Source organism: Phalacrocorax carbo, chromosome Z (genome assembly GCF_963921805.1).
Source record: "Phalacrocorax carbo chromosome Z, bPhaCar2.1, whole genome shotgun sequence".
Lineage (NCBI taxonomy): Eukaryota > Metazoa > Chordata > Aves > Suliformes > Phalacrocoracidae > Phalacrocorax > Phalacrocorax carbo.
In genome coordinates this window covers 27,020,653-27,034,675 of record NC_087548.1, presented here as the reverse complement: position 1 = coordinate 27,034,675, position 14,023 = coordinate 27,020,653, and the positions used below count along the sequence as shown (strand labels likewise).

General features: G+C 36.7%; 1 protein-coding gene across 2 annotated transcripts in view; it reads left to right on the top strand.

Moving 5' to 3' along the window:
• The window catches only part of JMY (junction mediating and regulatory protein, p53 cofactor), a 71,442-nt gene extending 57,962 nt beyond the window's left edge, over positions 1-13,480 (top strand). Inside the window, exons 9-11 of one of the 2 annotated variants that reach the window (XM_064439628.1) lie at positions 1,206-1,752; positions 4,186-4,496; positions 7,863-13,480. In XM_064439628.1, the coding sequence (XP_064295698.1) occupies positions 1,206-1,752; positions 4,186-4,493 (855 nt within the window). In that variant the 3' untranslated portion in view covers positions 4,494-4,496; positions 7,863-13,480. Of the gene's footprint in view, positions 1-1,205; positions 1,753-4,185 lie in introns of both variants that reach the window. The other variant, XM_064439627.1, reaches the window with a different exon arrangement.
• The last annotated feature ends 543 nt before the right edge of the window (positions 13,481-14,023 follow it).

The following is a 14,023-nucleotide window of genomic DNA, read 5'->3' as shown; positions in this document are numbered from 1 at the left end:
TTCTAGGACTATACTATGCTGTTAGCCATTCTTTCTCATTGTGTAGTTCACTGTTCTTCAGAAAATTTACAACAAAACATGGTATTGGTAGTAACAAATTCCTCTGGCCATTACATTCCCAGTGCCGTACTAAGCTTCTCTTAAATCTACATCTTGTGACAAGACACTTAGCAAATATTCCTAAAAAAAGTATAACCTAAATGGTATTTCCCACAAAGAGCATTTCCATCTGACATACCCCCACTACCACTGATTGCTAGAACACCTGCCAATACCTGCCCTCTACTATTATAATGGAAATATTAGAAAACAGATGGGAGATGGAATAAAGGGGAAGGAATAAGGAAAGGGGTGAAAGTGCAGGAAAAGAGAGGCTATTAATTGGTGAAGACTTTTTCATATAGGTATGAGAAGTCTCTTTACTGGAGAAGCTGTCTGGCTCAGCAGTACACTGTTCATATCTTTTAATAACAAAGCCTTATTGTTTGCAAGGCTCTTGAATAGCATAGCTTCTGTAAATTAGAGCAGGCTTACTTATTTTTACCAGCAACTGTTAATGAACTGACTTTATGTATGAGCATGTTTATATTGTTATGATCTCTATTGCTTTAGGCCTACCACAACTGTGTAAAATGTTTTAGACCTGTCTTTCAGAAGCAGTTTAAATTTTTGCATAAAAATGGCTATGGATTGAACTAATACGAAAAGGCAGATATTGAGGCAACAGATTAAAGAACTAAATTAAAAACGCTTTGAAAAGTCTCAAAATGTTTGATGTTTTCAAGAGATATCCTTTCAAGCAGTATGATTCACATGTAAGGCCAGTGTACTAGGTCAGGGAAGACTATGTTGCAGAGGGAGCCATTGACCAGTTTTAGAAAAGGAAAGCAAGAGGGAATTTTGATTTTTAGTTTTCAGAAAAAACCAGTTTTGAATATACAGTCTGGTTCTTAGTGAAATCCTAATTCTCACCCACGTATATCCCTGACTAGACCAATCACATGTAAATTGTGGCTTAACCAAGAATAAAAGTTAAGAAAATTGATCATTTTTTGCATAAAGGTAAGGATGTATTTGCTTTGTTTTTACATCCAGAGCAGATGAATACTACTTGTCAGAAAGGCAAACCCTAATGACAGGTACTTAGTATCTAGAATAGTGCATAGTATGTATTTATCTAATTGTCTATAACTTACTCACTTTAGCGGTACCCTGGGCAAGTAATACTTAAATCAACCAGACTACGGCTGGCGCATGCAAGAAGAAAATGTGCAGCCAGCTCAGTGTCCTGTGTCGATCAGCCTCAGTCTTTGCCGGCAACCATACAAATCCAAGAGAAAAGTGAAGAGGTGGAATTGGAAAATGCCGTTCAGCCTTTGCAAGTGCAGGAATCCATAAGCTTAGAACAACTTCAGGATATCTCATTACCTCCCAGTGGTGTTACCTCTGAACTGCCTCATGTTAGTACTTCTCCACTCACCAGTGATGAGCTTCAACCAGAAACTGTTACTGTAGTACCACTTCCACCCCCTTTGCCTCCTCCACCTCCGCCGCCACCTTTGCCCTCCAAGGAAGACACCACCAAATCCTTAGAGAAAAATGACAGCTTTGTTAAACGTCAGAGTGAGGAGAAGGGAGTCCAGCACTCTTCTGGTGTCCCACCAGCATATCTGTTTGACAGCAGTCAGCTAGTCAGTGCCAAGAAGAAGCTTAAGAAGACTGGTGATCTAGAGGGTTTACAGAGGAGGAGAGGTAATGTTTTCATTTCTGTGTATTTAAGTGTAATGTACATCAGTTCCCCTTTTGGAATTGCTCTGTAGAAAAGTGTATGCTGTGATTAATTTATAATTATTAATGGGAAAGTTGTTAAATCAATTTCAGTTGACAGATACCAGCAACTCAAAGAAATGCTAGGGCCTTTACGACACTGTGCAGTATACTTGTTCTGTTAGACAGAAAACATTTGTGAAACTGATTCTATGATATACCACGTTAGACTAGCTAGAAGATGGAGCTAAAACGAACATTTGTGAAACTGATTCTATGATATACCACGTTAGACTAGCTAGAAGATGGAGCTAAAACGTTGCCTAAAAGAATCTTTTCCTATCTAGTTTACAGCCAGCACTGCAGATATTATATGCTTCACCTGAGGGTGCAGTGGTTTTTTTAATAACAGAATTTTACACAATTTATAACCTAGTAAAATGAATACTTGTCTTGGGACGTAGGAAACCTTGAGAACACTATCTTCAAGGTTTCTTCAAATTTTCATATAAAAATCCACAAACCCTCAAGTACCCTTGAGAGCTGAGTAAGAATATGTATTTTTAACTACAACTGGAAATTAAATCTGTAATCATTCAGCAAAGCATGTTAATAAACAGTTAAAATATCAAAAAGTTCTTAGGAAACTGAGGAGAATGAATAGAGCACAGAGCTGAGCTGGGAGATCTATTACAACTTGTTGCTTCTGTGCTACTTGTTTTTAACTGTTTATCCTTTATCCCATATGTAAAATGGGGAGAATAGCAGCTATGTTCGAACAAAATAATCCTGGCGTTCGGGTGAAACATGCTATATTGGAGCTAAGTTTTTGTTTGAAAATCGGGGATGGGATTTTCAAAAATGCTCCGCTGACCTACTTTACTGGAAGTCACTGAGAAGTACCTCAAGTGGGCCGCAATTCACACTGCTGTAATACGGCTGTAATAACATTTTATAAAAAATTCTATCTGGCTCTGTCAATTAAAGCTAGATAAAACATCCCTCCATCAACATTTTTCCCTCATCCAGATAAAATCAAAATTATAACTGTGTTCATCAATCAGAAACAAGAGTGTTTCCTTTAGAATTTTCCTTAAATGACTGAAAACCCTTGAAGCAACTGCTTAGAGAATTCTTAAGCTCTTAGGAGTCTTGCAGGTCACAAGTACAGTGTCTTAAGTTCATTTTCAATTTTGATGCTGCTGTGCTTCATCTTCCTCTTTGTATAGTCCTATTGTTTATTTTTCTGGTACCCATTTTAACTAGCAATTTTATATAAGGCATGTGTTGTGTGTGCAATTTGATACACATCATAAAATGACAATTACAGAATCAAACTATATCCTCCCCCTTAAAAGTATTGTTAACATCTGCAGCAGCACTCTACCTGCTGCTCTGTATTCCCTGAGATGTTAGAAGTTTCCAAGTGGCCTCAGAAATTTGTCTCTGTATGACAGACCTGTGTTTTACAATCCTTCCTCCTTCAAATGTGCAGTCCTGTGTTGTTGTTATTGTTTTTTCTCTTTTCCTTGTGTCTATTCCAACTGTCTGGGCCATTAGTCTGATGGACAAAGCCCACTCATAAATGAAAAACAGGTTTTTAGAGTGTACTCTACAATATACAAAAAAGAACTGTAGGTGGATATTAATCTATTAATTGATACATACTGCACATTGTATGTGCTAGTGTATGCAAGTTATTTCAGACTGTTCTACTTTTATTATAGTGCATCCTCTGGAATGGAGATTTTACCTACTTGTAGCTTTTCAAAAGAGCCAAAGCCTGATTTTTATTTCTGCAGGATTTGTCATGAAGTCTTAACTCTTACTTCTCTATTTTCATTAATTATAAAGGAAGGGAATTTATATAGGTACACTGTGCCTAGGTGCTAATACATACATGAATCCAGAGAAGCAGGAAAATACATGCTGTTGGCAGTTGACTATGCTGCTGCTTCTCTTCCTGGCATGTAGTAACAGTTATACAGTAGGTGAAGTCAGCCACAAAATGCAAGTGCTGAGAATGGACTGCACAGTCCGATATTTATGATACAAACTCATTACCCGAGTTTCAATCTCAAGAAAGATAATGTAATAAACACTTTCATTGCATTGGTTTCATTGCAGCTATTTTGATTTTCCTGACTGGAAGCAGGAAAGCTGTCTTGTTCAACAAGTTTTACTACCTGCCTGACAGGACGTTAAGTGGTTTCAGATATTATAATTGTCTGTATAAACCAGTTTTGACCTGGTAATAGGGAAGGTAAATTTAGAGGCTAAAACAATAGTGGAGCTACCATTATACTTATGGTATGGGACTATCACGTTACATGGCTACTTTTTGGACTGTAGGAAATATAAATGAAGACTGATAAAATTCAGTAAAAATAATACTGAAGGTTTTTTGGTTTACTGCAGTGAGTTCCCCGATGGATGAAGTGCTGGCTTCCTTGAAACGTGGCAGCTTTCACTTAAGAAAAGTTGAGCAGAGAAGTCTCCCTCCTTTTCCTGGGGAAGATGATAGCAATAACATCTTGGCACAGATAAGGAAAGGGGTGAAACTGAAGAAAGTGCAGAAAGATGTTTTGAGAGAATCCTTTACAATTCTGCCTGATACTGATCCTCTGACAAGGAGCATCCATGAAGCACTGCGACGAATTAAGGAAGCCTCACCTGAATCAGAGGATGAAGAGGAGAGTTTGCCTTGCACAGACTGGGAAAATTAACCTGTAATTAACCTACATTTAAAAAAAAATATTTCTTCAATACTTTTTGTATAACAATAGCAGCTAAGCCTCAGGTTGTGCGTTCTAGGAAACTTAGTATGAACGTGACTAAACTGTCTGGCGTCCAACATGGTAAAACATGCACATATGAGTTTAGTATCACTGACTTTTCAAAGAATTTAAGGTTTATAGTAAGGAAAACTTTTTTTAGGCAACATCTTAGCCTTTTATTGTTTGAATACTTTTGCTGAATATTCGACAGGACTGCTTCTATAAAAAGCTCTATTCTATTTAGTAAATTTGAAGGGACTGTTTGCAGCTTACCAGAAAGCTTTAAAAAGCTTTTAAGTAATGAAGCAGCACAATCACTCTTGGACACACCTTGTACTTATTTTCTAATTGCATCTTGCCTTGTAAAAATTTAGCATGTTTATCACTTCAGACTGAATAGGTCAAAGTGAAGGATGATTAGACTTGGCTGCTGAACACACTGAAATCTCATTGGTTACTCTGTGTGACTGATTCTTTGATAGCTTGGTTTCAATTTGTAAACTGTCTGACTTAATTGACTTTCCAGACTATAAACAATAAATATACAAATATAAATTATTACTTCTGCTACTCATATGAATCCCTTGAACTTGCATTATCCTAAGCTGCAGTGCCTGAAAGTATAGATATTAGATTTCAGCAAATGAAGTTAATGATTTTGGAACAAAACAGAAATTGCCAAGAGATGAGTTTTCAAAATTATGGCTGCATCAGTAGCGCAAAGAGGTTCTTGATTACAACAGCACACAGCACTTTTTCTGTGGTGGTTCTTCTCTGCTACTGGCATGTGGATGAACTTAAGTCTCAATGAAAGCTCCCATTAAACTTAAAATTTGGAGAAACGAGAGGTATGACAATCCGTAAAGAATTTAAAAATCTGGTTCAAATTCAAATACTATTTCAAGATAGCGTATGGAAGACAAGTATTTATAATCCTTGCAACACAGGTACCAGTAGGAAAAGATAACCTTTTCAGATGTTTACAATCAGGCATTTCTACTCTGGTTAGTTATTAACATAGCTGGAGAGTGACTTGACAAAGTGCTACAGCTGTTGAAGAGGTGGTGGTGACTTAGCACATATCTGCTGAATGTTGTTGTGATTATGAAATGCTATGTCTCAAATCGTTCCTTTGGTATGCTACTTCAAAATAATAATGTTTAAAATTCTTAAAAGGAAAATAAATGCTGCCTTTATTTCCTCATGAACTAGCAATTGCCACAGTAATGATTTAATACTGTTATAATTATGGTATGCTCCTTCTATTCCATACCAAATGTACTGCAAGCTTTGGAATTGAAAATCCAGGAGTGGAGGTGTACTTGACTCTTGCTGAATCTCAAATTGAAAATAATCTTGCTTGGGTGTAACTTTTTTTCTAGTAACTTGCATACTGAAAACCCCCACTACCACAGCCCTTCAGGAATGAAGTGACAGCTGTAAGAAAAGACATCCCATGGAATTGACTTGGCTTTCTAAGTGCAATTATTCTCTTTTCATTTCCTAGATAACTAAGCAGATTTAACATTGAGATTGGACTTTATGATTTTAGTTAATCTAACTTTCTTTGGGATCTCGTTTGCATTTTTTAGCAAGAATACTCTTTAGTACTATGGCTCATTTGAGGGGAAAAAAAAAAAAAGGAAGGAATTTATGCAAGAGTGACTGTAGTTGGTGGACCTCCTAAACATTTTCCATTGGAAGTGTATCTTAAAAGTCTTATGTGTATGTTGCCATACAATATAAATACACGTTTTCCTCTGCTATCTTTTGTACCCCGTAGAAGTAGTTCAGAGTGCAAGTTGAAAATCGCTGCCGTGCAGTACCTCTAGTGCACTGGTTGTTGTCTGGCTTTTACCAGTCTACAGTTATGGTATCTTCCCCTTTTAAGGATGCTAAGGATGCACTCCTGTCACATGCTGAGGTCCCATGAAATCACGTGGACCTAAAGCAGGATGCAGTGTCAGAATTCCGGGTCTGTGCTTCTTGGAGGTCTTCATATATCTTGGACCTGCTTTCTCATACCAGTATCATATTTCATTTTGAAAACAATCCTGTTTTCATGGGATGAGACTCTTTAACAGATAGTACAGATTTCATTGAAAGTGGTTGTACAAAATAGCTAACAGCTCAGAAAGGAAAAACGGGCCCCTGCTATGGAAGCATGTGAAATAATCTGGGAGAACAGAGACTGAGACAAAGCCCATGTGAAATTCAGCTGAATAAATACTTTTCACATAGATGAGTGTGCTTTCTTGAACATATTGACTGGTTACCCAGAGTTTATTACACAACAGTAAAATCTAATGAAAGTGTGTTGTAGAAACAGCAGATCAGTATTTTGTACTATGAGGTTATCCATTTAATACCATGCTTAAGGATGACCTGCTGATTTTCAACTGTAAGCTCTGCACATACAAATAAACAGCTGTGCAGAGGTTTTAGGTTGAAAACAGTTATACAAAAGTGTATTGGCACATATGGTACAAGCTATGCTTAAGACACATAGATGCTGGTAGGCTAAATGTAATGCAGTTATTTGCCTTAGAAATGAAGGCTATATCTCATTTAATGATGCATGTTCAGCAAGTGCCCAAAAGTGTCTTAATGTATGTGCAAGGAGTATGAATAATGCCCACTGCAGTGGTTTCATTAGTAACTGAAGTTTGAAGACAAAGTAATAGTAATTAATTCCTGCAGGTTATCTAGTCAGCTCTTGTACTATCTGCTTTATGAGTCAAGTTCTACATAAAGTTATGACTAACTTTTTTTAAGAGCAATTCCTTCCTTACTCTAAACCATGTACAAAAATGTTGAGGCATTCTGTGTGTTGGAAGTACAGCTGAACAAGCAGTATAAAGATGCAGTAGCTTCTGTATGAAAAAGCAAAGGATTACTGGTTATCAAAAGTATCCCAAGCCTACCTCTATGTACACACACACACAATGTTACACATAAATGACTGTAGTACATTAAGAGTACTGTAAGTAATGCGAAAGCTGGGTTCCTGGGAGTGATGGATAAGAAGTGAGCTTCTGTTCTCCATAGTCTTCTAATCCAGTATTTTGGGTCTCTTCAAACTCTCTTCTGCATTCACTCCCGATAATACCAGAAGGCAAAAAAGATCTGGTCATATTCTGTGTGTCCTGGCTCTAGAGTTAGTGTGTCATTACCCTGGGAGCAAAGAGAATCCAGGCTTTTGAAGAGACCACTCAGTATTGCATGTTGGAGTTGTCTAATACGTTTATCAGAGAGTATCTGTACAACCGTCTAGCTTTTCAGATGTTCCTCCTTTTTTTTTTTTTTTCCCCCAAACAGGTGATTAACAGCCACTGACGTGAGAAAAGAAACCCCAGTTGAAGATTACTTTTCTTCTTCATATCTGAAAATTCAGAGCCAGCAGTTATGACCATCAATTCCACATGAGGCTTTCTTTGGCAAAGAAATGCTCTTTCTTTGGCAAATGATTCAGTATATGGAAAAAAAAAATGCCTGAAATGTTAATTTTTGGGTCACTTTTTTCTTTAATTTGTTCCAAAATTCTGGTTTGGGCAGAAAGCTAAGTTGTTAGGTGCACATTTTATATAATCAGGAATGCCTGATTCTTAAGCACTTCTTATATTTGCACTAGTAATGTGTGGCCAGTTAAGTGAGGGGGGCATTCCGAGTTGGGAGAATACTTGCTTTTAGAGGAACTTTGGGGTTCGGTCGAGACATCAAACCAGTTATAAAACCTCCCCTTCACTGCACTGAATACATCGTCTGCTTGAAAATCCAATTAAATAGCTCCTTGCAGAGAAGCTTGCCATGTAGCAGTGTGATATTCCAGAAAGAGCAGACTTCCTAGTTGCACTAGTAGCTGAAATTCAGTAATGGGCAACTTAAGACTTTTCTTCTTCTTAGTCTGAAGAAATGTATGTCAGTGTGAAAAGTTACAAGTTACCACAGCACAAGAGTTGAATTCAGTACATATTCAAGAATGTGTTTTGTCTCCAGCATGGTACATTTAGCAAGACATACTGCAGCACCTTTTTAAAAGGTCATTTGTAGTCTTACACCTTTTTAAAGTAGATATTTTCATGCTTTTTAAAAATATTTAGCTATGCTGAACCAAGTTAATTATACTTTTATCATTTGTTACAAGAAGCAATATTTTGTAATTGCATACTTAAAATTATTTTTCTCTTTTGATTACTCTAAATAGCCTTCTTTAAAAGAGATCAAAGCACTTACACATACTGATAAGTCAGTTGTGAAAATGATTCTTCTCTTGCTGGTTTTTATTACTCCCTTTAGTGGCTGCAAAAGTGTTTGTATTTCATGACCAAAAGCCTACTGGCTGAAAAAAGAAGTTCCCTTTTGATCCTGATGATTTTTTTTTTAAAGGAGATTTAGAACTTCCTCTGTGGTGAACACAGGAAGTTCCACCTGAATATGCGGAAAATCTTTTCCTGTGAGGGTGACAGAGCAGCGGCACAGGCTGCCCAGGGAGGCTGTGGAGTCTCCTTCCCTGGAGGCATTCAAACCCTGCCTGGACACGGTCCTGTGCCCCCTGCTCTAGGTGTCCCTGCTCAAGGAGGGGGGTTGGACAAGGTGATCTCCAGAGGTCCCTTCCAACCCCTGCCATTCTGCGATGCTGTGGATACTTAGAAGTAATCCTAAGTTTCATGACTAATGGCTGCAGGTAGCTACTGTTATGATAGCACTGTACAAAGAGGTATGTCAGTACAGAGATACAAGTAGGCTTGTACCGTCTAGAAACTCCATGTGATATTGAAGTCAGCTTGTTACAATTCTTAGAAAACTGAATTTTCACTAGCATTTTATTTTTACTGGCATGACATACACTGTCTTTGAAAAATACGCAGTCCCTGTCCTTTGTGTAGTGTGTTCCATTCGCTGTTCCTTTCGTGACAGACACACCGTGGTTTGTTTTTCTTTTTTTTAAGTGGAGCTGTGCATTGCTGCTGTCATGTAATGGAAAAAGTACTGTGTTAACATTTATAACAGGAGATTTCACGTCTTGCCATTTACTTATATAAGGAGGAACAGAACTTACCTTAGCAACAGGCTATGTAACCTAAACTATGGAACCTCAGCTGTGGGACCATTCATCCCTTCATTGTTTTGCTGTGGCTGTGCTGAAATTAAAGCCTGTCAAAAGGATGTCACTTCACCCTTGCTATCGACAGGCATTTTCTTAACCTTGTTGCCTTATTTATAAAGTTAGTGGACGTTAATTTCAAAGCACCTGTGAGCTGCATTACTGTAGAGTTGTATCGATTTTGCTGTACTAGCTGTCAGGTCTGCATTCTTCTATCCTGAGATCAGCTCTGTGACACACTTGATACTGGCTTCCCAAGGACCTAAAACTGCACCATGTTTTTTTCTTAAATTGCTTCTGTTAATCCTGATTTACATGGTGAGATTGTCCAATACTGTGTTCATGCAGCAACAACAGCAGTTTTTCAGAGTTCATCATAATCATTTGACATTGCTTGTACCGTAAGCTGTGGCGTATTCTTGCTCTATGTTTCTCTGTAGTCCCAGTCACGCCACATGTTAAAACCAAGGTAATCAAATGAGTTGTTGCCTGTAGCACAAAGCAGAACTATGATGTAGAACAGTAATTCAGATTATACAGTTCATCTTAAACTTAATGCGAAATTAATAGTGGTGATTGATCAGATTTTATGTCCATTTTTTCCTATTTACTATCCTGCAGTTTTATTCCTTAGATTATGCATATGGGACAGTAGCAAAATTCCAAGCTGAGGAAAAATAGTGTCATTTTACAGTATGGGTGCAGTGGTCCCCTTGTACACCATTTGTGTTGACAGTTTACCACTGTGTTGCAATAAATAGCTCCATGCTGTACTGTACTATGGTTTTCAGATTTGCTTGCCATGTGATCTGTCCTCTTTGCCTTGAAAAAATATGTGCATGATTGAGAAAAATTACTGTCCTTAATCTGTTTTGTATTTAGCTGAAATATTAGATTCCTGTAATACCTTAGTTTATAGAAATGGAGTTCTTATACAAACATGTATTTTATGTGCACATAAAAAGTAGTTATGCTGAGCATAGCAGTTTGTCGGTTCAAAACTGCCGTTTTCAATGTGGAAAATGAATATATTTTTTTTCCACATACTGCTGCTAAAAAAATTCTGGATTTTAATCCTCCGTAAATCACTAGATGAAATTGTGACTAGAAATTGTCACTAGAAATTGTGTTCTTCCCTTTGATATAAAAATTGTGCATATGTAATGCACAGGGTAAGACATAAAACTGCCCATCTTCTGTAATGTGGAATTTTGCACATGGCTACAGCAGCAAACGGGGAGGGTATAAGTATATTCACAAGAAACTTCTGGAAATTGTGGTAGTCCTGCATTGAAATTGGTTCCTCCATAGCTGAGAAAAACTCTAATAACTGTGTTGGTCTTTGAGAAATCTTAGCAAGTATCACTACAGAAAAAAACACACAAAGAAAGAGAGCCTACATAAAAATACTTTTCTACCTGTTATTGGTATTTTTCATCTGTGGCTGGACTTCCCTTTTTGTGGCTGTGTTGTCCTCTTGCTAGTCACTTATCTTAAGCAGTTTGCCAGTTTTCAGGCTTTTTCTATTTTTAGAAACTTCTTTGTTCACATGAAAACTCTTATAGTCTAGTGTAACTGATCCAGTGAGGTAAAGAGTTGGGATACATAATGTTTAATGTTCAAATGCTTATGTGAGGACTGAAAACTCTTTTATGAGTGGAAACCAGAAACAAAATATTCCATTTCTACTAAAATAACCAAAATGTAAACAGCAACAGTGTTTTGATCAGAAATGGAATTTGCATCAACATGGATTTCATGCTCTCATTCACAGAGATTCCAGATCCTTTACAAATAGGCTTATTTTATTCACTTTACTGTGTTTTCATATCTTAGTTAAAATACATGTCTAGGGTAGATGAAGGCTTTTTTTTATTTTTCTTAAACATCACCTTTAAGCTTTTTTATAAAACAAATCTGACTGTCTGCATCCTACACCAGACACTTGTAAAATAAATTAGCATAATTACATACTGTGTTCTTTTGTGGCTGCATCAGGGATAGAACTCAACATAGTTCACTACATTATTTGTAAACAATCATTCTGAGTACAAACACTATGTAATGTTTAATATTAAAGTAATGACAGGTGCATTATTGAAGATGCAACTTATTGAGGAAGCAGAAGCTTTTATTGGTTAATGCTACCCTTATTCCGTTTGTTGCACTGAATTTCAGGAGTGTAATTTGTAAATCAAGTTTTCTCACGTGTGTAATCAGATTTTATTTTCATTTTCATTCTTATGTAATTAAATTACCTAGATATATTTCTGGTAACGATTCCATAAGCATGGACAATATGTTGTTATGTTTAGCACTACAGAATTATTGTTAAGAACAAGTGAAGCTTCTTGTAAAAAAAAGGAGTAAATAGAAGCACCTTACTGAGAGAGCATGTTGCATGATTTCAGTGCTCCTGGAGCTGACAGACAGTAGGTCATCCTCAACTTGACTGCATATTGCTCTTTGGTGTAATAAGCACATTGACATTCTGCTACCAATGCTGTGAAAAGTACAGCAATGGCTATTTTTAACCTATAAATACACTGTAATTTAAATTTTTCCTACAAAATGAATTTATATTTAATTGCTGTCTAATACATAAATACTTAAAATTAGAATTTTTAAGAGGATCGGGTGGGTGGGCATGCCAGTATATTTTTGGGAGGGGCTGTTGTATATATGGTTCCTTGCAATTCCCATTCAGTTTGATGATTAACCCAGAACTCCCAGCTCTGACTGGTGAATCTGCAACCTGACATTTATGTATTTTTATTGTGATTCAGGTCTCCTATATTCTGTGGCCCAGAGCTTCAGAATTTGATAGAAAATGTCTTCTTTCCATTCTCAAATGTGAATGCTCTGATGTGGAAAATGACCATGCAACAAATTTTGCTCTGCTGAGTTTCTAGTATTAATGTAGAGTACTACTTAAACTGATATCTAAGGCTATTAACCAGTAGTGTGTCCCTTTGGAACAAGTAAAAGAGATGGTGGCCGTTTTGGTGAGTATAGTCCAAACTCTGCAGAGATTTATTCCAGAGACTGCTAACCTATTTGGTAATTAGTTTTGCCGTAGACTGGCTTGATTTTCAGATCCAGGAACATATTTTTGATTTCTTAATCGGGAAATAGGTCTTGGGGATTAGGGAAGCTTACTTAACATTTCCCAATGCATTACTGTGGTTGAAATATGTTTTGAATTTCATCTTAAATATGTACAAATACATCATCATAAGATGGAATCTTAAAGAATACAGATGGCTGCAGGATGTCTTACATGAATTAAGCCAGTCAAGTTTAATGAAACTAACTTCTTTGTTAAGCCTGTTGAATAAATAAGGAATAATCAGAAGGAAACCAATTTGCCATTCGCTAGCTTTGTGCAATATTATCTGTAGACTCAAACACTACTAGCACATTGTGCTTGGCTTTAAGGAAGTTCTTTAACTCCATTATATTCAAAAGGACATATTAAATTCATATTTTATTATAAACGATTGCAAATTTACTATGCCTAAAAGTGCTCAAGGTTGTAAAGTATTAAGCGATGAGTATGTTTAAAAAAAAAAAGGTAAACATTTCTAGCAATACCTAAAAACTAAAAAGATTTTAACTGTCTGCATTTTGCTCTTTTTTCCTTTAGTGCAGCTTTTCTGCAATGCGAGTTTATTGCTGTGTATTTCATGTTTTTTACTATCATGACTCAGAAATTTAAACCTCTACACAAAGTACTGCACTCACCTTCTTGTACGTGCGATGTAACATCATACTCACAGTTTTGGTGCTTTAAAATGGTTCTTTTTTTCTTTATTAAAGCATATTTATTTGACCACTGTCTGGTTGTAACTTTGAATATGTACCAAGATTAAAAAAATATTCTTAGTTGTTTGGTTCCCACGAAAAAAAATTCCCTATCTAGTTTCCTTTTTTTTTTTTTTTTTTTACCTCTTCAAGCTTCCTGTCACTGTTTAAGGGCAGATGGTTGTGCCTCAGCTATGTTGTGGTAGGGAGTAATTATATTTAGGTAACATCGTTGTAAACTAAGTCAGATAAACAATTGGGGTATTATAGAAGAACCTTGCTCTTTAATAATGCAGGATAGTTGTGCTTCAATAGAAATCACACATACTTTTAATCTCTTATCCACAAGCCAAAAACCCTGTGAAGAAGGGTACCCAGACTTATGAAGAGCTTGGCTCCCTTCTTACAGTCTTCTGCCTTTAGAGCTAGCTAGTGGCAATGCCATCACAGGGAGAGAGCAAGCCTCCACTTCAAAAACATACGATTTCTCCATTATTTGCTTTTTTGGTATATGTACAATAAAATATTTCAGAAGCACACTAGATTGTATATGAAGAACTTGGACACTTCA